The 20,311-nt window shown below is 45.1% G+C and overlaps 1 protein-coding gene across 4 annotated transcripts; it reads left to right on the top strand.

The window, feature by feature from the left end:
• Positions 1 to 5,397: 5,397 nt before the first annotated feature.
• NEMP2 (nuclear envelope integral membrane protein 2) lies at positions 5,398 to 18,982 on the top strand. 4 transcript variants are annotated; one of them, XM_030454739.1, is made up of 9 exons: positions 5,398 to 5,530; positions 7,572 to 7,687; positions 9,225 to 9,453; positions 9,609 to 9,681; positions 10,676 to 10,769; positions 11,462 to 11,576; positions 12,452 to 12,677; positions 14,897 to 15,073; positions 18,288 to 18,982. In XM_030454739.1, the coding sequence occupies exons 1-9, from the start codon at positions 5,401 to 5,403 to the stop codon at positions 18,511 to 18,513; spliced, it is 1,386 nt and encodes a 461-aa protein (XP_030310599.1). In that variant the 5' UTR covers positions 5,398 to 5,400; the 3' UTR covers positions 18,514 to 18,982. The 4 variants fall into 4 exon arrangements, with proteins under 4 accessions (XP_030310599.1, XP_030310602.1, XP_030310600.1 ...); XM_030454742.1 differs by lacking the exon at positions 18,288 to 18,982 and adding an exon at positions 17,889 to 18,027; XM_030454740.1 differs by lacking the exon at positions 5,398 to 5,530 and adding an exon at positions 5,810 to 5,887.
• Positions 18,983 to 20,311: the final 1,329 nt, after the last annotated feature.

The raw sequence follows: 20,311 nt of genomic DNA, 5'->3' as shown, positions 1-20,311 counted from the left end.
CAGTGGATATGAAGGTAAAGCTGAAAGCATGAGGCAGTCAGACACACACTTACTGCTCCTGTGGCCCCTTTACAAAACTGCACCACCTCCTGTGACTTCTCAGCACAAACACAGGGGTTGCTGACTTTATCCCTTACTCCTCTTCCCTCCCTAGGCTATTAACATTTGTTTTTTTCAAATCAAATATGGAATAAGGTTTTTAAGTTCATGGCAGCAGGGAAGTTCTCTGTTTCTCCATGGAAGGGATGCAGGAAGACAAAAGGGATGTCCTGCCTGTGGTGGGGGCTGTTGAGCTGCTGGTGAAGTCCTGGGTACACGTCTGAGACAACCAAAAACCAGGCTGGGATCCCCAAACCATTGGTAATCAAAAGAAAAAAAAATGGATTTGGTAACTCTGGAGCTGAGCCACAGAACATTGAGCAGCCTAAGAGCCAAAAGGGCTGATTTCTGAGCCACCATCTGCAACCACATGCTATTTCCTAGCATCTCCATCCACCAGCCTAGTTTATCCTTCCTTTATTTCAGAAGGAATGCCATTCCCTTCCACGCTGGCATGGAGCTGGGCTCATTCCAATCAGTACCACCATCTGCCCATCCTACATCCAGCAAAAGCCTGTATTTTATTCTCTGATTTTATTATTAAGCAAACAACCAACCATAAACATGGTTTTTCTTTTGAACTAAAGAGTAATGGCTTCTTTCAATTTGCTCTGCAGGGGAGCCTCCTTACAATTTTGGGACCTTTCCCCATGGATATATCCATGTAAGGCATAAATGACTGCACAGCACTGCAGAGCAATCTCACAGCTGCTCTTAGGCTGCATCCATGCTCCTTCAGATAAGTAACAAGATCCCTTATTAAAAGCCATGATTAAGAGGCCCTTGAAAAAAAAGAGAAGCCTATAACAGATTAATCAAGAGTAAATTTAACATAATAAATAAGAGCTTGTGGTAAAAACAAAACAAAACAAACAATCAACAAAATATTGCCTCTCCATTGCAGATTCAAGGCAAAGGAGGAATCCAGTAAGATTTGTATCCCTGCTACATAAATAGCTGCAATCAGCATGCTAAAAATAAAGCAGATAAATATTTAAGGCCCACTGCTGCCTCACTTACTGGTGTGCTTACTTATTTATTGTTGCATAAATCAGGAGCCAGGTCAATGACAGATCCATGAATTACACCAGAACACCTTGCTGAAGCCAGGGTGTTATCTCTGCAGGCAACACCTCCTGGGAACCCCTCACCAGCAGCTGCCTGAGCTTTCCTTCCTCCTGACCTGCAGGTCCCTTGGACAGCAGTGGGAAAACAAGTGTGGGGTCCAATGCCAAGGAAGCTGCCTAAATAGGAAGCCAAAAAAGAAGGAAAAAAAAAAAACAAAACACAAAAAAAGCTGTTTTACTCAGAGGGTTTTATCTAACAGCAGTGAGATTATGGGAAAACATGCTGGGGCACATAGATTTTTCAAGAGACAGCTGGAATAAACTTCCTGCACTTAGATTATGTAGGCAAAGGTTTAAGGAAAAAAAACAGCATAAAGAAAAAACACAGTCCTTTTGCTTAATCCCCAGGTAGCCCCTAAAGAAATAATTTCTGTTGTTAATTCCTAAGCTTAGCCTGAATAAGCACTGCAGAAGATCTCTATTACCTAGAGCAGGTTAGGAGAAAGAAATATTCCTAGTAGAGCAGTCTCTAGCTCAATATCTACAAAGGTAAAATAAAACAGCAATTACCATAAAACTACTGTAAAATAAGTAGCTATTCTTTTCCTTTGTAGATCAGTTTTTCTCCCCCCAAAATAACTCAGTATTTTGCCTGTGAAATAATTCAGACTAATGCACTCTTGAAAAAAAAAGCACTTGGAGATGAACAAGATAGTCTCAAATGGCTCTTCTGTCTAATTTTAACTTTAAGAGACCATTTTACATCAAATAAAAAGATAACATAATGTACCTGATAACAAATCATGTTATTTGTGAAGGCACTTACAGAACAGGAATTGTTTGTATTGCTGGAATAAACATTCCACAGAATCCACCAAAACATGTGAAACTATTTAAAGGGAAACACATTAGTTCTCCATCCTGAGCAAACCAAGTTAAAAAAAGAACAATCAAACAAACCATGAAAAAAAAAAAGCCAAAAACCAACAACAAAAAAAAAAACTCCAAACCACCAAGCAAAAACCAAACCCAAACCTGTGCTTAAGCACCTATAGTATTGTGTTATCCTGATTAAATGGGAAAATGAAAGTCACAAAAGCTGCCTGTTTTGCTCATTTTTTTTCCTTGCTTTTCCAAGAAACCAAATATTAAGTACCTGGCTTGCAAACCTCCTCCAGCATTTGATCCCACTTCCTTTGACGTTCACCTCCTACAAATGACACAATCCAACACCCACCTGCCAGCTCTAAGAAAGCAAGAATTCTGGGGCTTCAGCTAACTCCCCCCCCTCCCCAGGGCTGGCCAAAGAAAGATAAAACTCTGTAACTCCACAAAACACATTACACTTGTTGCTGACATAAGGAGGGCAAAGGAGATAAAAGAAGGGGGAAAAAAAAAAAAAAGAGCAGAGGAAGCATCCTCAGGAGCATGCATGGAGATTGTAATGGCACACATGGAAATTAAAAGCCTCCATTAGCTCTAATTAAAAAAATCAAACAGGAGGCTGCAAGTGGGTGATGAGCATCAATCACCTGGCAGGTGGGAGCTGGGACCCCAGGTGCCTTGTCCCCAGCTTGGGCTTGCAGATGCTGCAGGAGGGCCATAGCAGGTAAGGTTTTGTGGAGCAGAGGACATCCCCACCACCTCCTCACACAGCTGTAACCTATTTCCAGGCCAAAGAAATCCTCATCAGGGAGTAGCTGAGGTCTTTGTGGCACAAGGAGGGTTTGGTGTGACATCTGACATCACGTTTGGCTTCGAAGCAGCTAGACAAAGGGATTTTGGATGATATTAAGGAGTGTTTCAGGGAGCACCAGTGGTGGCATAACTCAGAGCTCCAAAAACCTGAGAGGAAAGGATGTGCCAGGACATGTTCTGCACTGATCACCTGCTGCCTTCCCAATTACTTGAGTCAATTTGTGCAAAGCATGGAACTGGAGAGCCCTGCACCTTGGGAATGTGACCCATTCCCAGTACCACCAGCACTGCTGCCTGCTACAGGTCTTCCCCTAAGCTCTCCCACCCCAAAGCTGCTCTCACTCATCTCCCCCCAGCTCTTAAGACCTGGGAAGGGCAGAGCTTCCATGTGCTGAGCTGTACCTGTGAGTGACCTTCCCCTGCTCCCCCCATTTCCAATCCCATTTGTGAGCAAAGAGTTAAAAATTCCACCTTTAAACTCAGAACTCAAGCTTTGGCCTAAGCAACACCACCACTTAGGAAGCCAGACAAACAATCAGGAAGCAAGGAAAATGCAACATAATGAATCAGAGCTGCTCTGGAAGGAGGGCTGTAAAGAAAGCACCGAGTCTCTGTTATTAAGGACTTCTTACTGGGGTAGAATGCCTGCTAATAGCTGCTCTATCCTGCTTGAGCGAGTACGTTCTCCTTAGAAATCAAGCAAAGGTTTCTAATAGTTTTTGACAGAGTGTGGTCCCCTAAAGCTACATTTTGTCTGATTCATGCTGACTGACTGCAACCCTATGACAGTTATTGAAAGTTAATTAGCAGTGAAATGCAAAGAGCTCTAGGAATGAAAATACGAGCGAGAACCGAACGTGGAGTGTCTCCTTTCCCAGAAAAAAACAGTGTCAAGAAGGTTAACATAACAGCAAAAATATGACAAATTGAAAACATGGAAGCGATTCCTCTAACAACTTGGCTATGGTTGTCCTTTGCTGTTCAGACACACAACCAAGGGGCAACATATTTTTAAAGGTTTGCTACGGGGAAGCTGGTAAACACAAAACCCAGCACTTATTTTTCCACCTCATGTGCTGGAGGAAGACATTTATGCAGGCAATACCTAGCTCGCCACAAGGCAAATAAAAAGACAGAAATCAGTGGCTGCTTCCCTTGGAAGACCAAACTTTGTCAGATGTTGCTTTCAAATCCCAACTATTTTTTGCCCTGGCTCTCCACTTCCTCAGTACTGGCAAGGAACACTCCACAGTTATGTGCCAGCCCAGCCAGTGCCGAGCGGGTGTAGGAGGCGAGGAGAGGCTCAGCCCTACACCACCCACTCCCCGCAGATGTAAGCGCTGAGACAAGGTGCAAGGCAGTGGGCAGCCCCCTTCAGGTGTTAAAAAAAAAAAAAGAAAAAAAGCCCCTCCTGACACCCCCGGGGGGGAATTGGATCCAGCCCTAAACGCTCAGAAATAAAACCCCAAGGAAAAGGCATCTTCAGGCAGAGAAACGGCGGAGTTTTAAGAGCGACGAAGGGAACGCGTGGCAGCGAAGCAAGGAGGTTGGGAAGGCCGAGTTGGGTAAAAATAGACATGGGTGATGCCAGAATGCCTTGGTAAAATGGCGTTCATTGATTTTCAGAGAGCAGGGGAAAAGCTCCAGCCCTTCCACCCTTGACAAGTGACTGACAAGCAACCTAAAACCACCACAGCGAGCAAGAGGGAATGGGCCTGGCTGGACCCCGCTTGCGTCTTTGCGGTGCCAAGGGGGGAATGCCGCATCCGGCTCCAGACCCTTCTTGTGGAGGCTGAGGAAACACCAAAAAAGCTGTGGATGCTCCTCTCTCTCATCCAAGCACTGACTGAAGGGTGACTCAGGGAGCTCCTCCGGTCGGGCAGATGGTCTGAAGAACCCGTGGGGTTGGATGGGTGACACAGCCACAGCGGGGTGATGGTGGCCTTGAGTCGGGATTTCCCTCGGGCTGGGAGGGGAAGAGGTCTCAGGCACAGGGTGGGAAATATGGACTCCTTCTGCCCAGGGGAGCTCTGCCTCGGCTTGTCAAGTGTCCCAAGCTGCCCACAGCCTCCTTCGTTTCTGTCACCATTTATACCAGGGTTGATAGAGGCAGCCGAGATTCCCGCTCAGCCATGCACCGACCATCCATGGGCACGCCCCGCCTGACCTTTCCCATCATTTTTCCTTTCTCTTTTTCCCATTTTTCCTTTCCAAGCGCACACTCTTGAGCTTCCAGGGAAACCCTGGAACCCAACCAGCCGGAGGAACACACGGCATGGGCTGTCACACACCCTTCGCGGTGCATCCCACCCTCCGCCGCGCCCAGGACCCGGATCTCTCCCTTTTCGGGGCTCTCGCCTGCTCCCCGCAAATCCACGGGGATAAACCGGGGTGAATCCCCCCCTTCCCATGTCCGCCCTACCCATCCCGCCGCGGGGTCAGGAAGCGAGCGGCGGGGATCGCTGGGCCGCACCTCCCCTTCTTCCCCGCCTTCCCCGCGGCCGTCAGGGGCGAGGCCGAACCCGGCGGCCGCCACATGAGTCCGGAGGGGCCGTCCCGGTGCTGGCAGCGCCCCGGGGCCCGAACAGGGCTGGGAACCGGGCTGGGGCTGCTCCTCCTGGCGCTATGCGGGGTGGACGGGGGCAGCGGGCAGGCGCTGGCAGCAGGTACCGGGATACCCCTCCTCCCCATCCCCATCCCGGTTCCCGGGGAGCTGCGCGGGGCAGGACGGGCGGGGGTCTCTTTCCCCTGCCCCGGTGCTCGCAGGATGGTATCGGGGGTGTTCTCTCCCTTGCGAGCAGGGAGCGGGGGTCACCACGCTGTCCTCCCTCCGGTCTCCCCTCAGCCTCCATCGCCCCCGGGACAGCGCGACCTCCGTGCTGCCCAAAATGGCGCTGCCCGGGCGGAAGGGCCGAGGCCGCCGCATCCTCCCCCGCCGCGGCCGAGCCTGAGAGGGGGTCTGACCCTTGGGTTTTATCTCCTGCTGATCGATCCCACCTGAGTCCAGTTCCCACAGGAATAATGTGGGGGGTACCTCGGGGCGGGGGGGGAGCGGGCACTGGGAAAACCTGCGGGAACCATTGGAGGGGGAAGGCGGACCGGAGCCTGTGCCGCGCCCTCCCGGATGCTTCGGGAGGTTGGTTCGGGAAAATTGGGTGCAGAACGGATCTTCTGTCGATGAAGGCAGAAAATAACCCTAAAGGGTATTCTTAGGAACGATCTTAACTCACTAAACTCCACCCCCCCCCCCCACACACACTCCTTGCCTTGGTGTTCCCCAGGCCCGGGCGTCCTCTAGATCCTGCAGCAGGTGCCGGGTCGTCAGAATTAGGGTTAGGATGAGGTTGGATTTGATGATCTTTTAAGACTTTTTCCAGCCTGAGCGATTCTTTTATGCTGTCCACTGCTCATAGGCTCAAAACTCGGGAGCTGGCACTCTGTGTGTCCTCACAGTAGGTAAAATCTTCCTCCATCTCACACATTCGGAAGCATCTTTCCTTTTGGAATGTGTTTTGGACTCTGGAGCTGATGTTATGATTGAAGCACACGTATTTTTCTAGAGAAAGTGCCTTGAAAGTGCCTTTGGAAAAAAAAAAAAAACCAAAAAAACAAACTACTTGCTAATGTTAGGTATGGAGGACATTCATGGGGATCCATCATTTAGTGCCTGAATATCCTGGAACACCTTGGAGGGGAGGTGTGGCTGCTGGGCTGTGTTTTGGTCCTCATGACACGTTGCCATTTCCTATCACTGGATTATCTCTGTTTTAGCCCCGGGTCGTGCCCAGCTTCACCTGCTCTGCTCAGAGACAAATTAATCCTTTCACAACTTCACCTGATGACTTTTATAGAAATGCCTGTCAAGAGGTACAGGCAAGGGTTGTGCTCCCTCCTCTTCAGTTTGCCATGGATGAAAATTAATCAGGTGGTTAACTTTCCACAACAAAAATGCTCAGATGTTAAGTTTACATCAGTTTACTTTCCCTGGATCATCTGTGGATGCTTTAATTCTGGAATGACTTAATAAACTTAGGTATTCCAGACTGGTATTTTTCATTGGCTTAATTACATGGGTTAAAAATTATTTAGCCTAAGTTCAGCTTCCTTACAGGGACAGGGCAGGTTTTTACCTGCTACCAGTATCTCCTTGTCCAGATTGAGACTATTTTGCACATACTCATTTTGCTGTTCTGAGTGTCTGACAGTGTCTACATTGTCTTACACTTTCTGCCATCAGCAGCCATGTCATGTGCTGAATGACTATTTTAATATGCAAGGTTGTTTACCTGCTCAGACTCCCACAGTTGCCATCACCACTGGTGTAAGCAGCCACTCTGGTGGAGTTACACCCACTCGTGCCAGCAGTGAATTTGGCCCAGAAGCCCCCTTCCAGCACCATCAAAACAACTGATGCCAAAGCTAAGCTTTTATGGATTACATTTTTTTTTAAAATGCCACCTTCATTTTTTTATTATTTTATTTTTCCATCAGTGTTTGCAGTTTATTGTGGAGCCTAAATGACTTGACTTGAAGTCTTAATTTGAATTTTTGTCTGAATCATACTGAACGTGCTGCCCTGCAGCATGGTTTTTGATTATCTACAAATTGCTTGTGACTCCCTCAAGCACCTGTAACAAGGAAATGGAGGAAAATTGTACATTTGCATTTGAAACAAACTTAAGATGAACTTCTCTGCTCCTCCCCCAGGTAGAAACTGTATCCTTTTGCAGGAAATGGATGTCATCCAGAATCAGGGTGAGAACTGTTTCTGCTATGTCCACAACAGAACCATTCACCTGAAGTACCTTTGGTCCACTCTTCAGGTAAGAGGCTGTTTTGGGGATCATTCAGATAGGGGATACATCTCATGTGAACTCCTGCCAGCAGACTCTGTGATCAGTTAGCACAATCAGAACTGTATCTCTGTGTGACTTGCACCTTGAACAGGGGTAGGACCATGATGAAAATGCAGCACTGTGATCCTCCAGGTCAGCTGCAGGGAAGTTTGGCTTCTCTTCATTAAAAGGAGAACTATCAGGCAGGCTCATGTTGTGGTGCCACACAGACATGAACCTAGGCTTGCATATTATTTTGTTGCACACTTTTTCTCCTGACAGACCAACCACTGTTAACCTCTGCAACAAATGCTCTTGTTTACCACCTAAACCTTTATAAAAACTTAAAATTTTGAGGATAAAATGCAGTTCTGTGACTCACTCACTGCAGCATGCCAGGCCACAGTATGGGAACCAAAGGTGCATTAAACTGTGACCAATGAAAGCAGCAGTAGCAGTGTTTTTCTGGGTTTTTTTTCTGAGTAAGAGGGTCAGCTTACAAGAAAGACATTTAAAGATTAGCTCAAAACACTATAAAAATATCTGCATGGTTCCTTTTTTTTTTTTTTTTTTTTTTTATCCTGGGAAGCATGTCCCTAACCAAGGGAAGGAAACAGTTTCACTTCATCACTGTTGGAGGGAATTCACTCTCATATGTAAAGGAAGGGGAAAACCTCTTTCTTCCCAGGACTGTTTTCCTCAGGAACATGCTGCAGATGTTTCTGTGAATGGTAGAAGACCTCAGGTGGTGAAACCCTCCAGCTGTGACATGAGCCTTCCTGAAGTAAATGTTTTAAACCAGGAAATTCAGATTTTTCTGAATTTCGAGGAATTGCTTTTTGACCTGGGAGAAGCCTGTTCTATTACCTGTTGCATCACTTTTTTTGTAGATGGGTCTTTGTTGTCTCATAGGCCCTGGTCAGGAGCTCACATTGAATCACAATCTTCAGGAAGATCATTCCATCTCAGAAGATGGACAAGATCTCTTACCAGTTTGGCAGGAGAGGGTGCTGGGAACTAGCAAGAAACCCTGAAATACCCCATGGGAATTAGCTTATATTTAAATTTCTGGTTGTGAGAACTTTAATTGCCCTTATTCCTCTTCTGTCCCTAACATGAACATTGTATTCTGAACTACAAGAACATCAAGTCCAACTTCATACGGTTCAGTAGAGGAATGGAGAAATGTATGGATATAAAAAAAAAGCCCATCTGTGACCTGTCAGTCACATATTACAGGTTTTTGTTAGAAATCTGTGTGTGGACAAGTGTCAGGGTAAAACCAAACCCATCAAGTTTTTGGATGGCCCCTCCATAGAACTTTGCTCACGTTGAGTTCTCTGAATCACTAAGCAAGCAAACTTTGCCTCATATTAATAGCCAGCATTAATTCAGAATTGTTCTTTTATTCTCAAGCTCTCAGTACTGATATTCATTCTCACATGGAGGCTGACAGGCTGTAGAGTGCAGGAAAGCAACCCTGACTGTGAGCTCCTTCTCTGTGTCTTCTCTTGTGTGTCTTTAGGTAAAAATTACCAGCAGAGACATGTTCAGGTTTGAGCCCATACCAGAAAAAAGCAACTGTCGTAATGCAGAAACTGTCTTTGAGTTTGCTGCATGTGCTGTTAGAATCTTCTGGAAACCAGAGACAACTACAGAAACCTCCATCAGCATCAAAGCATATGGAGATGATACTTGTTTCAAGATACAGCCCTTCAAAACCCAACCCTACACCCTGAGTGTGAAACAAGAAAGTGAGTAAAAAAGCTTCCAGAGAGCTTTGCCAGTGGTACCGAAGGGACCAACTCTTCTGTAAGAAGCCTGGGACTTTTCTGCTGATATTTTTTATATATTCAACATGTCAGATTGAATTAAAAGTCCATTTCTATTTTTCTCCCCCTTTTTTTAGTGCTAGATGGAAAGCTCTTGTTTTTGTTTGTAGCTGGAATTTTTCTGTTCCATTTTGCAAACAGCCTGAGCAGGTGAGTACTAGCTGCTGGTTCTTGACCTTTTTTCCCAAACCCTGTGCATTTTTGGTCTGTTTTCTAAGCTGAAGAGGCTTTTTTTTGGGAAAGTGAAATAGCAAAACACATAATTAAAACTTTTTCATACTGTTTGTGTTTGGACAGATTGACTCTTCCTGAGTCACTTAGCTGAGTTAGGGATCTTGTATCCAAGCCTCCAGCACTGGCTAACTCCAAGAAAATCCTCAGCAAGCAGGAGAGGGGATTCAGAGGAAATTCTCTCTCCCAGAGAGATTTGCTGAATAATAAATAATGCTGCATGCATTATTTAAATATATACACTTAAAATATATATATATTTAAATATATAAATGATACCTTTCTGCAGCAGGAAACACTTAAGATGAGGTCATCTGGGGCCTCATCTCCACCTTGATGCCAACCTTTGTCCATAATTTTTTTAATGCATATTTTGCATAGCATGTAAGGTAGGACAGTTGGAGCAAAAAGTGCATCCTGTGACTTCAAAGTGAGTCACAAATTACTTTTCAGGAGGCACCTCTGGAACAAGCAGAGCAGCCACAGGTTTTATAGAGTTAACTCTGCATTTAAAAGCCAGAATTAATAAATGCTTAAGCTGCTGAAAAAAAAAAACCAACAACCCACCTTGTGTGTTTGTGGGTTTTTTTTTGAACAGTACAGAACTGTATCAGTACATAGAAGAAAATAAGATTACTAGAAACTAGAAGGCCCAATGAAATCAGAAAAAGTGGGAGCTTTAAAAAAAAACCAGTGTAATCTCCTAACCTTTAACAACTTTGGTGACCTTGAGTATCTGTTAGGAATTTTTCCATACATGGATTTAATACCTAAACAGGGCCTGTTAACCACTGATTCTAACTTACAGCTTTGTTAATTCCTTATTGAAGACCACTGCTGTTTTTATAAATACTGGCATCTTAACCAGTTACAAATTATACTTCTCACCATGTTCTCTGTTGTTCTCTTGCAGGAGTACCAAGTTCTTTTACCTTTCTGGAGTAATGCTGGGGGTTCTTGCTCTGCTAGTCTTTGTCCTGTTGACATGTAAAAGATTTATTCCAAGGGTAAATCTGCATTTATAAAACAAAATCATCATCACAGGAAGTTAATCATAGTATAATCAATCACAGTATAGGAAGTGAATCTCTGGTTTTGTGGCCGAGCAACTCCACTGAAATGACTGCAGGATTCCTTGTGTCAAGTACAGTTGGGTCAGAGAAAAGTTCTAATTAGCTTGCTCCTAAGTTTGAAGTAAACAGGAGGTTGCTGATGTACAACAAGAGGCTATTCTGAAGCATAGATTATTTTTATTGGACTGGAGCTAAGCTTGCTTTTGAATTTATGAATCAACCTATATCAGAATATAGTTTTAGTGGCAGCTGGGACAGATTCTCCCCCATTCACCAAACACAACTCATTGCAAAGCAGATGTGAATTTTTCCTTCAGTTTTACAAAGTCTGTGCATTCCCACAGTACTGCTGAGGTGTGTTCATTGGAAATACACTGCAGCAGGCTCACACCATGACACTGGGACATGGTGCACAAACACAGAGATGCAGTTGCTACCCCTTAGAACTGACATGGTTTAGCTGAAGATCCTTACACAGATCCTAAACCCTTTAACTCTACCAGATCTCACACCTGGTTTTGCCTGTGAGTTCCCTTGCACACAGTGGTGCTGATTCTGACTCGGATTATTTTATTTTTTAAGTTTTGTTTTGTTTTAAAATTTATTTATTTATTTTTAATTTCCAGCACAGTACCTTCTGGATCTTAATGAGTGGCTGCTGGATGTCCTCTCTCTATTTTATTTACTGCTTCAAAGAGAACATGCAGTGGTTGTGGTCTGAGCACAGATACTACTTATTGGGTAAGAAAATTATCAAGAAATGTACTGCAGATTTTGGTTTTAATTAGTGGTTAGGTGAATAACTGCCTAAAAAACAAGCCAAATCAAGTGACTCATTTATGGAGTGCTTTTTCTCCTAAGCCATAGACAATGCAGTATTCCCAAGGCTGCTGTACTTTGCAGCTGTTGAACACTGTGAACCAAACTGAGGCAGTTTACAGGGATGATGTGCATCTGTTTCAGAGAATCATAGCATTTTCAGGGTTGGAAGGGACCTTAAAGCTCATCCAGTTCCAAGCCCCCTGCCATGGATCAGAACCTCCCCCCAGCTCAGGTTGCTCAGAGCCCTCTCCAGCCTGGCCTTAAAAACTTCCAGGGATGGATGGGGCTTCCACCCCCTCTCTGAGCAACCTGTGCCAGCGTCTCACCACCCTCATGGTGAGGAACTTCTTAACTTCCAACCTAAATCTCCCCTCCTCTGGTTTGAATCCATTCCCCCTGCTCCTCTCACTTCCTGCCATCCTAAAAAGTCCCTCCCCAGCTTCCTTGTAGCCCCTGCAGACACTGGAAGGCCACAACAAGGTCTCCTCAGAGCCTTCTCCTCTCCAGACTGAACAACCCCAACTCTCTCAGTCTGTCCTCACAGCAGAGCTGCTCCAGCCCTCTGAGCATCCTCCTGGCCCTTCTCTGGACACACTCCAGCACATCCATGTCTTTCTTGTAATAGGGGCTCCAGAACTGGACACAGTTCTCCAGGTGGGGTCTCATCAGAGCAGAGCAGAGGGGGACATCCCCTCCCTTGAACTCCTGGCCACATTTCTCTTGAAGCAGCCCAGGATAAGGTTGGCTTTCTGGGCTGCAAGTGTCCTCCATGTCCTCCTTTTGTGTTTCTGCAGGATATTTTCTGGCTGTTGGAACAACCAGCTTTGCCACTTGCTACCAGCATGGCCCACTTACCACAGACCTGAGCATAACCTTGTTCACCTGGACACTGCAATTAACAGCCTTTGTCTTGATTTATTGTGGTGTCACCATACCTCAAGTGGCATATGCAGTCATAGCTCTCTGCCTTGGTTCCAAAGGCCTCTGGTACCCCCTGGGTGCTGCTTGTCACCTGGGCAGGTTTGTATGGCAGTTGTGAACATCCAAGTCCCTGGGATCACCAGGAAATATTGGGAGGCTGATTATGGGAAAAAAAAAAACAAAACAAACAACCCCTCAGTGCTGATTGATGAATTTCTAATGCTGGTTTTATATTTTTAATCAGAGGTAAAACTCTTGTAGAGAAGGTTTAAATCCCCAAGACACAGGAATTTAATTATTTCACAGTTTTAAGCATGAATTTAGTTCTATGGAGAGTGGAGAAAGGAAACTTAATGTAGCACCTTGTGGGTGTGCAGCATGTGAAAACATTTCTGGTTTAATGATCTGACTGCATCAACACTGCCTGGGTTTCCTGGGTAGTGAGAGAATCTGCAGGTAACTTTTACTGAATCTTAGGGACAAAACAGTACTAGGAAGCAGATGTTAAAAAGTGGCAGTCCTTGCAGGTTAGATAGTGTTGAGTTGAGAGCCTTCAAACCCACAAAAAGAATGGTTTACATTAATTTTAGTTTTCCAGGGTTGTGCAGACCCTAGATGTACATCTCTGTCTTTAATTCATGGAAACAATCTGCTACCACTGTGGAGACTTCCCCCTGGATTCCCAGAGGAATATTATATTGTAGGACTGGAATACATTTAGATATATCCCATTTATATTCAGAATGGGAACTGCTTGCAGTATATAGAGCTTAGTTTGCTAAGCACTTTTATTAGCAATATGGGACTGTGTTTGCCAGTCCCTCAATTTGTAGCATGTTTTATCACAAATACAGCACCCAAATGAAGATTTTAAGAAGTCCTTCCAATTTACATCTGTTTTTTACCTTTAATGGTGGCATCCAAATAAGAAACTTTAGTGCAGGCTGTTCTGTAGCTGTGGACTTCTGATGAACTGCAGAGAACCAGGAAGAGGCAAAGGCTAGAACTGGCACAAGCAAAAGAATAAAGAATAAAAAGCAAATAATTTCATTTTTTTTAGCCTTTTACACAAGTTTAGCTTTTAAGAACATTACTGCTTTGCCCTTCTGATCTTTTTAAAGGTTTGGACTGGGTTGTAGCTGTTTCTAGGTAGAATTTATCACCTGGAAGATTTTTTTTCCTGCAGCTGAGAAGCACTGTTTCAGAAGCAACATTCTAGGATCAGCACTTAACTGATGTAAGCAGGTTCACTCTGCAATCAGGAGGATTTGGCTACAAATTCACAGAAGTCAGAACATAGCTGTTTTACCCTCAAACCCTGTAGTTTGTTCTCCATGAGGACTTCTTTATGTTCTGTTCATGAACCAAAAAAAGCACTTTAATACAGCTCTACAGATTTCTCTTGGGAGAATATGAGGGGTTTTTTTTCTGCTTTCAGAGCACTAAGCAATAGCACCAAACTGTGAGGCCCTGATACACAGCTCAGTGCATCAGATGTATCAGAATAACTAAGAATCTTCCTTTACTTGTTGTTAAGATCAGTGCAGATCCCACTGAGCCAGAAAGGCCTTTACCGTTTGACCTCTGAATAAGAGCTGCAGTTCATTCTTGCTTTCCAGGGAAATAAGGAGGAGGGTGAATGCTGCTGGTTGGAGCAGGTGTTTTTATACAGTGCTGAAAGTTGTATGGGCATCCAGCCCTTGCTTATCTTAACTCATCACAACATTTAAATCAAAAGCAGTTGACAGAAGGGAACAGAACATGGCACACTTTCTAATTGATAGCTAATTATATTATACATTGCTGTGCAGCAGCTAAAAAAACATCAGATTGTAAACATTTTGGCCTCAAGACTACTCAGTTTTGTAATTTAAAGCAAGATTTAAGGGAAGTGATCTAGTAAACAACATGAACAACTCATCACAGGCTTAGAGCACTGCTTGTCTGCAAAGTTACACATGCAGACTGGGTTTTGATTCAGGCTGTGTCTCTGCACAGACACATTTTGCATATTGCACCTAAACATGGCTGAGCAAAGCAGCCATTGATTTAATTCCCTGAGCTCTTAGCCCATGCACACACAGAGAGGACATGAGCCAAAGCTCATTTGAAGCTCCTTAGGTACCATCCTGGTGAATTCTACAGCTTCAGCTAAGACCTAGGGCAAACAGAAACATCAGACACCTTGTCCTAAAATTTTAATGCAAGAATGTAGCTTGTCCCCTTAGAAATGGTTAATGTGTGCCAATAGCAGGAAGTAGAGAAGAAGCATGACAGTAATCACGACTTGTAAAAAGACTGGTTTCATTTCATTCTAGAAAACTGAAGAACCACTTCAGGTCCCAGAAGATGGTGTTTAAATGCCTTACTGAAGAGGAGTATGGAGAACAAGGGGAAGCAGAAACTGCCAGAGCTCTGGAGGAGTTACGTGCAGCCTGCAGGAACCCTGACTTCCCATCATGGTTAGCTGTCTCCAGGCTCCAGTCCCCACACAGGTAGGAAAACCTGGCTCCTCTAGAACAGGAGACACATTGTACAGGCACTGTTGCAGAGCCCAAAGCTACTTCAGGCTCTGTTCCTGGTGCATTTCTCTTGCTCTTCTCCAACCACAAATTACTCTTGAGAGTTTGCAGATGTTCACAGCTGCACAGATGGTAATGGCAGCTTTCCCTAAAGCCTGCAGGCTTCCTGCAGTGCCTCTGCAGCCTCCTACACAGTGACTCAGGTGGCCATCTAACCAGGGAAATGCCCATCCCTCCTGGTTTTAGAGCAGTGCACTTGGTCAATTGCATAAAACTGGGGCACTCTGAAGATCACAGAATCATGGAATGGGCTGGGTTGGAAGGGACCTCAGAGATCATCAAGTCCAACCCTTGATCCACTCCCCCCGTGGTTCCCAGCCCATGGCACTCAGTGCCACATCCAGGCTCTCTGGAAAGATCTCCAGACACGGAGAATCCACTACTTCCCTGGGCAGCCCATTCCAATGCCTGATCACCCTCTCCAGAAAGAAATTCTTTCTCATCTCCAACCTAAACCTCCCCTGGCACAACTTGAGACCCTTTGTGCCCTCTTGTCTTGCTGAGAGTTGCCTGGGAAAAGAGCCCAACCCCCCCCTGGCTCCAACCTCCTTTCAGGGAGTTGGAGAGAGTGATGAGGTCTCCCCTGAGCCTCCTCTTCTCCAGCCTCAACACCCCCAGCTCCCTCAGCCCTTCCTCACAGGAATTCTGCTGGATCCCTTCACAGCCTCCTTGCTCTTCTCTGGACCTGCTCCAGCACCTCAATCTCCTTCCTGAGCTGAGGGGCCCAGAACTGGACACAGGACTCAAGCTGTGGCCTCCCCAGAGCTGAGCACAGGGGCAGAATCCCTTCCCTGGACCTGCTGGCCACGCTGTTCCTGAGCCAGCCCAGGATGCCATTGGCCTTCTTGGCTACCTGGGCACACTGCTGGCTCCTCTTCAGCTTCCTGGCAATAAATATAAATGACAAATGACATAAATAATGAGATAAATAATGATATAAATGTATTAAACCAGTATTAAGCTCTCCAGAAATCTTGTTACTTGGAATCAATCATTAGCTAAGACTAAGAATATATAGGAAGAAAAGTCAATGGCTGCACCTGGGAAGTATAACAGATAAAAGAGCTATTCCAGATTTAGATTAAGAGACAAACTTAAGACACATATGGGTTAGGAAGGGAAGGGTCAGATAAATGCAGCCAGAAAATATTGCAGAATATAAAATTATTCATAATAGCAGTCTGTTTCCATCAAAACTGAAACTTCAAGGTATCAGGAGCAGAGTTTTTCATAATACCCAGCAACAAAGACTTGGCCCTTGCCTCAGAACCAAGTATCACAATTTCCAAGGAGCCCCAGTCAGCTCAAATTTAATCAATAAAAAGTTAAAACTAGTTTCAGGAACCTTCATCCTCCTTGGATGAGCATGCAGACAGCCCCTCTGCCATGTGTTAGAGGTCTACTGCTAACCTGAATTTTTAATCTTTTTTTTCTAAGATACTTGCATTCTGTAGCATGATTGAAAGATACAAAAAGTGAAAACTCCCAGCAGTGTTGCCAAATTACTGCCAAATGCACAAAACAAATGAGACAGTTGCATTTTCTAGATACCACTGAGTTCTTATAAATTATTTACTAGAAAACCACAGAAATAAAAAGAAGCAACAGAACTCTGACGTGAAGTTAGGTTCCCCTCCAAGCTTCCATTAAGCCCCTCAGCTCAGGAAGGAGATTGAGGTGCTGGAGCAGGTCCAGAGAAGAGCAAGGAGGCTGTGAAGGGATCCAGCAGAATTCCTGTGAGGAAGGAAGGGCTGAGGGAGCTGGGGGTGTTGAGGCTGGAGAAGAGGAGGCTCAGGGGAGACCTCATCACTCTCTGCAACTCCCTGAAAGGAGGTTGGAGCCAGGGGGGGGTTGGGCTCTTTTCCCAGGCAACTCTCAGCAAGACAAGAGGGCACAAAGGGTCTCAAGTTGTGCCAGGGGAGGTTTAGGTTGGAGATGAGAAAGAATTTCTTTCTGGAGAGGGTGATCAGCCATTGGAATGGGCTGCCCAGGGAAGTAGTGGATTCTCTGTGTCTGGAGATCTTTCCAAAGAGCCTGGATGTGGCACTGAGTGCCATGGGCTGGGAACTGCAGTGGGAGTGGATCAAGGGTTGGACTTGATGATCTCTGAGGTCCCTTCCAACCCAACCCATTCCATGATTCTATGATTAGAGGGCAGATAGTTCCACACAAGGCAAACCTGTAAAAGGCAGCCAGCCCAACTCTGTTCCCCATTTAAACTAAAAAGTGCTTCTAAGAGCAAGGTGACGACATTCACCTCACAGAAACGTTAAGTGTCAAATGTAAATTATTGATCAGCTTACCAGAACTGCAGAATGTGGCTGCATTTCCTTTTTCTTACATTTCTGTGATGCTGTCGACACTTACCCAGGTGTCAGAACTGCCGTCTGTTTCCACACGCTTGCCAGAAACCTCCAGCTCTTCCAACATATTTGTCCACTGAAAGCCAGGTTTGTGGCCACTTGAAAGCTGAGGAGAGTGCTGAGTTCATGCTTTGTTCCTTCACTTTGGAATTTACTTGAAGGAGTTCCAGAATTCCCAGTCTGCAGCTCCAAGTTCACCAGAAGCAGGAATTCTTTGCCAAGACTTAAGCTCTGCTCGCCCAGTGTGTGCATGCAGCACCAGAAGCAAGGTGATAGCACAGCAGTGTAGGAAGGTGAAGTTCTCTCTATTTTTCCTTTAATTAGGAGTGACAACTTACCTGAATTCTTGCAACCTTTGTTCTCAGGCATGCTGCAGCTCTGATTTATTTTTAGAAGCAAAAGTACCATCTATCCAAGTCTACAAACGCTTACTCTGGATTACCCCTTGAGTGCTGACAAGATGTGAAAATGAAGTTAGATCATCTTGCTTAGTCACAAGACCTTGCAGATGGCCTCCAGAGCAGCCAAAGTTACCTAAATAGGAAAGGCTGAAGACTGAAAAGAAAAATGAGGCAGGAAAAAAATAAAACTGTTCAGGGTTATTGCCATTTGCTCCCTGTTGTTCAGGTCTCCCTAGCTCACGCTGCAACTTCCCCACTGCTCGTGGGCATGTCCTTCCAACACTCCTGGCAGCATCCCTGCATTTACAGAATGTTTTTTTCATTCCTCAGCTGATAGCTTTTCTCCCTTTAAAAATCTGGCAGGTTTGCAGACTTTGTCCTGGGATCTCCCCACATCTCAGCTGCAGAAATAAAGGCACACGAGGAGGAGTACGGCATCGGGAGCTCCTTCCTGGAGGAGCAGCTCTTTGAGACAAGGGCAGGAGCTGAGCAAGATGATCCCACCAATTCCATCCATGAAGGAGATAAGGAGGAGGAAGATGAAATGCATGAACAAATTCCTTTTCCATATGCTACAGAGTTGCTCTGAGCTTTGGGAAATAACAAAAAAAAAAAAAAAAACAGAGAGGGAAAACAACGCATTTGTCCTGGGAAGGAAAGGTGCAGACTGCAAACTCAGGCTTGGGGATTTCTTCTGCCTGCTGGTGGACAAAAAGGGATTTTGGAAAAAAAAAAACAAACACAAAACCGTTTACTGCATCACTGATGTTACCTGATTGAAGCAACGGATGGAAACCATAGGTGCTGTTCAGGTGAAGAGGATTCAGATGCTGTTGGTACTTTAACTAGGGAAGTAAATGTTGCTTATTTCCAAAGAGAGTTCTGGCAGCAGCTCATCCCACCAGGGTGCCTTGTTTTTCCAAGGGTGCTACCTCTAGAGAACAGAGGCCCTTTTGGCCTCATTTGGCTCTTTTGATAGCCAAGTCCTCTGTGCTGAGCACTAGAGGGAAGAGAAGCCATTATTAAAACTCTGCTTTTACTAATTAACGTGTGTTTTAGTAGTGCTATTAGCGTGGTGATGAAGCATTTGTAGTGTTTGTGAGACTTTTCAGTGCTAAAGATTCCTAGAGAGTTAACACAGTTGAATGAGGTTTGTTTGCTCTTCTGCTTAGGGTTGCTGTCTGTTGGCTTCATTTTGCCTCTCCAGGTTTGTTTTAAGCTCCTCTTAACTCTTCAGAACCTTGCCTGACTTTCCACCCTCTGTTTGTGCTGTTCTTGTTCTGCACTCAAGTTAAACTGCACTTTGCTCTTTCCATGTCTTTGGTTCTTCACATACTCTCTCCCTCTTCTACAGGTCCCTTGCTGCTGAACCTTTTTCCTTCAGTCCTCTGCTTCCCCATCTCTGACAACTGCAGATGATCTGGGAGAGGATTTAAATCCCCAATTTTGAATCTTTTTTTTTTAAATTTTACTGTCACCTCATTTCAGATTGGTGCTGCCCTCCATTCCAGGCCTCAGCAGCCCAGAAAAGGTGAGAAAGGCTGAGGCTAGTTCAAGCTGCTTGGAGGAACGAACTGGTTTTCAGCAGAGCTGGAGTGATGCTGTAACCATGTAACTGGGAACACAGACAACCCACATACAGCTCCACTGTCCTCAGAGGACTCAAGAGTTCTCCCATTCAGTAAGAGGTGAAAAGTAAACCCTGGCAAAACAAGGAGGGGGGGGGCTGCCTGGCTCCTTCTTCCCCTTTTGCCATCTTTGAGTCTTACCACAGCAAGTACACAGGGCAGAAAGTATCAGGGAGGGAAATTTAGACAGTGGAATGTCTTTCAGCTCAGGTATTATACTAATTAGGGAGTAGATGCTGTCCCCTCAGTTTATCCACCTGCAGAGGTCATTTCTTTTACTGTGTTCTTTAGAATATGCCTCAATTCTTCTATCCTCACCTTCCTGTTTTCCTTTACTGTCTCCAGACTGCAAAAAACAAGAGACCATTAATTCTGTCACATCTGATCTTACAGACTCAGCAGCGTGGGTGGTAGGAAGAAGACAGCTCTGCCAGAAGAGCATTTCAGACCAGAATATCTTTGTTTTAGATGGGATTTATTTTCTTTGTATCACACTCAGTGATGCAGCTCGACTTCAGCAGTGCCTGCACTGTCAGGGTTCCTCATTGTCTAGCAGTGAACAAAGGAGAAAATTTGTTACCTCTGCCAGTGCTAAGAACTGTTTCTGTAGCAGATTTCAAGAGTCTTCTGAAGAAAAGAGGACTCCTGCTCCTTCAGGTGGCTTCAACATTCATAGAATCACAGAATCCTAGAATGGGCTGGGTTGGAAGGGACCTCAGAGCTCATCAAGTCCAACCCTTGATCCACTCCCGCTGCAGT

This window comes from Calypte anna, chromosome 7, assembly GCF_003957555.1.
Source record: "Calypte anna isolate BGI_N300 chromosome 7, bCalAnn1_v1.p, whole genome shotgun sequence".
In the NCBI taxonomy this organism is placed as follows: Eukaryota; Metazoa; Chordata; class Aves; order Apodiformes; family Trochilidae; genus Calypte; species Calypte anna.
This window is presented reverse-complemented; position numbering and strand designations above follow the sequence as displayed.

What these genes read in the sequence shown, in the direction of transcription:
- NEMP2 (XM_030454739.1), top strand. Translation starts at nt 5,401, where the DNA reads ATGAGTCCGGAGGGGCCGTCCCGGTGCTGGCAGCGCCCCGGGGCCCGA. An exon ending in ACCTTTGGTCCACTCTTCAG is followed by an intron (nt 7,688 to 9,224) that starts GTAAGAGGCTGT and finishes GTGTGTCTTTAG; the next exon opens with GTAAAAATTACCAGCAGAGA. An exon ending in AGGCTCCAGTCCCCACACAG is followed by an intron (nt 15,074 to 18,287) that starts GTAGGAAAACCT and finishes AAAATCTGGCAG; the next exon opens with GTTTGCAGACTTTGTCCTGG.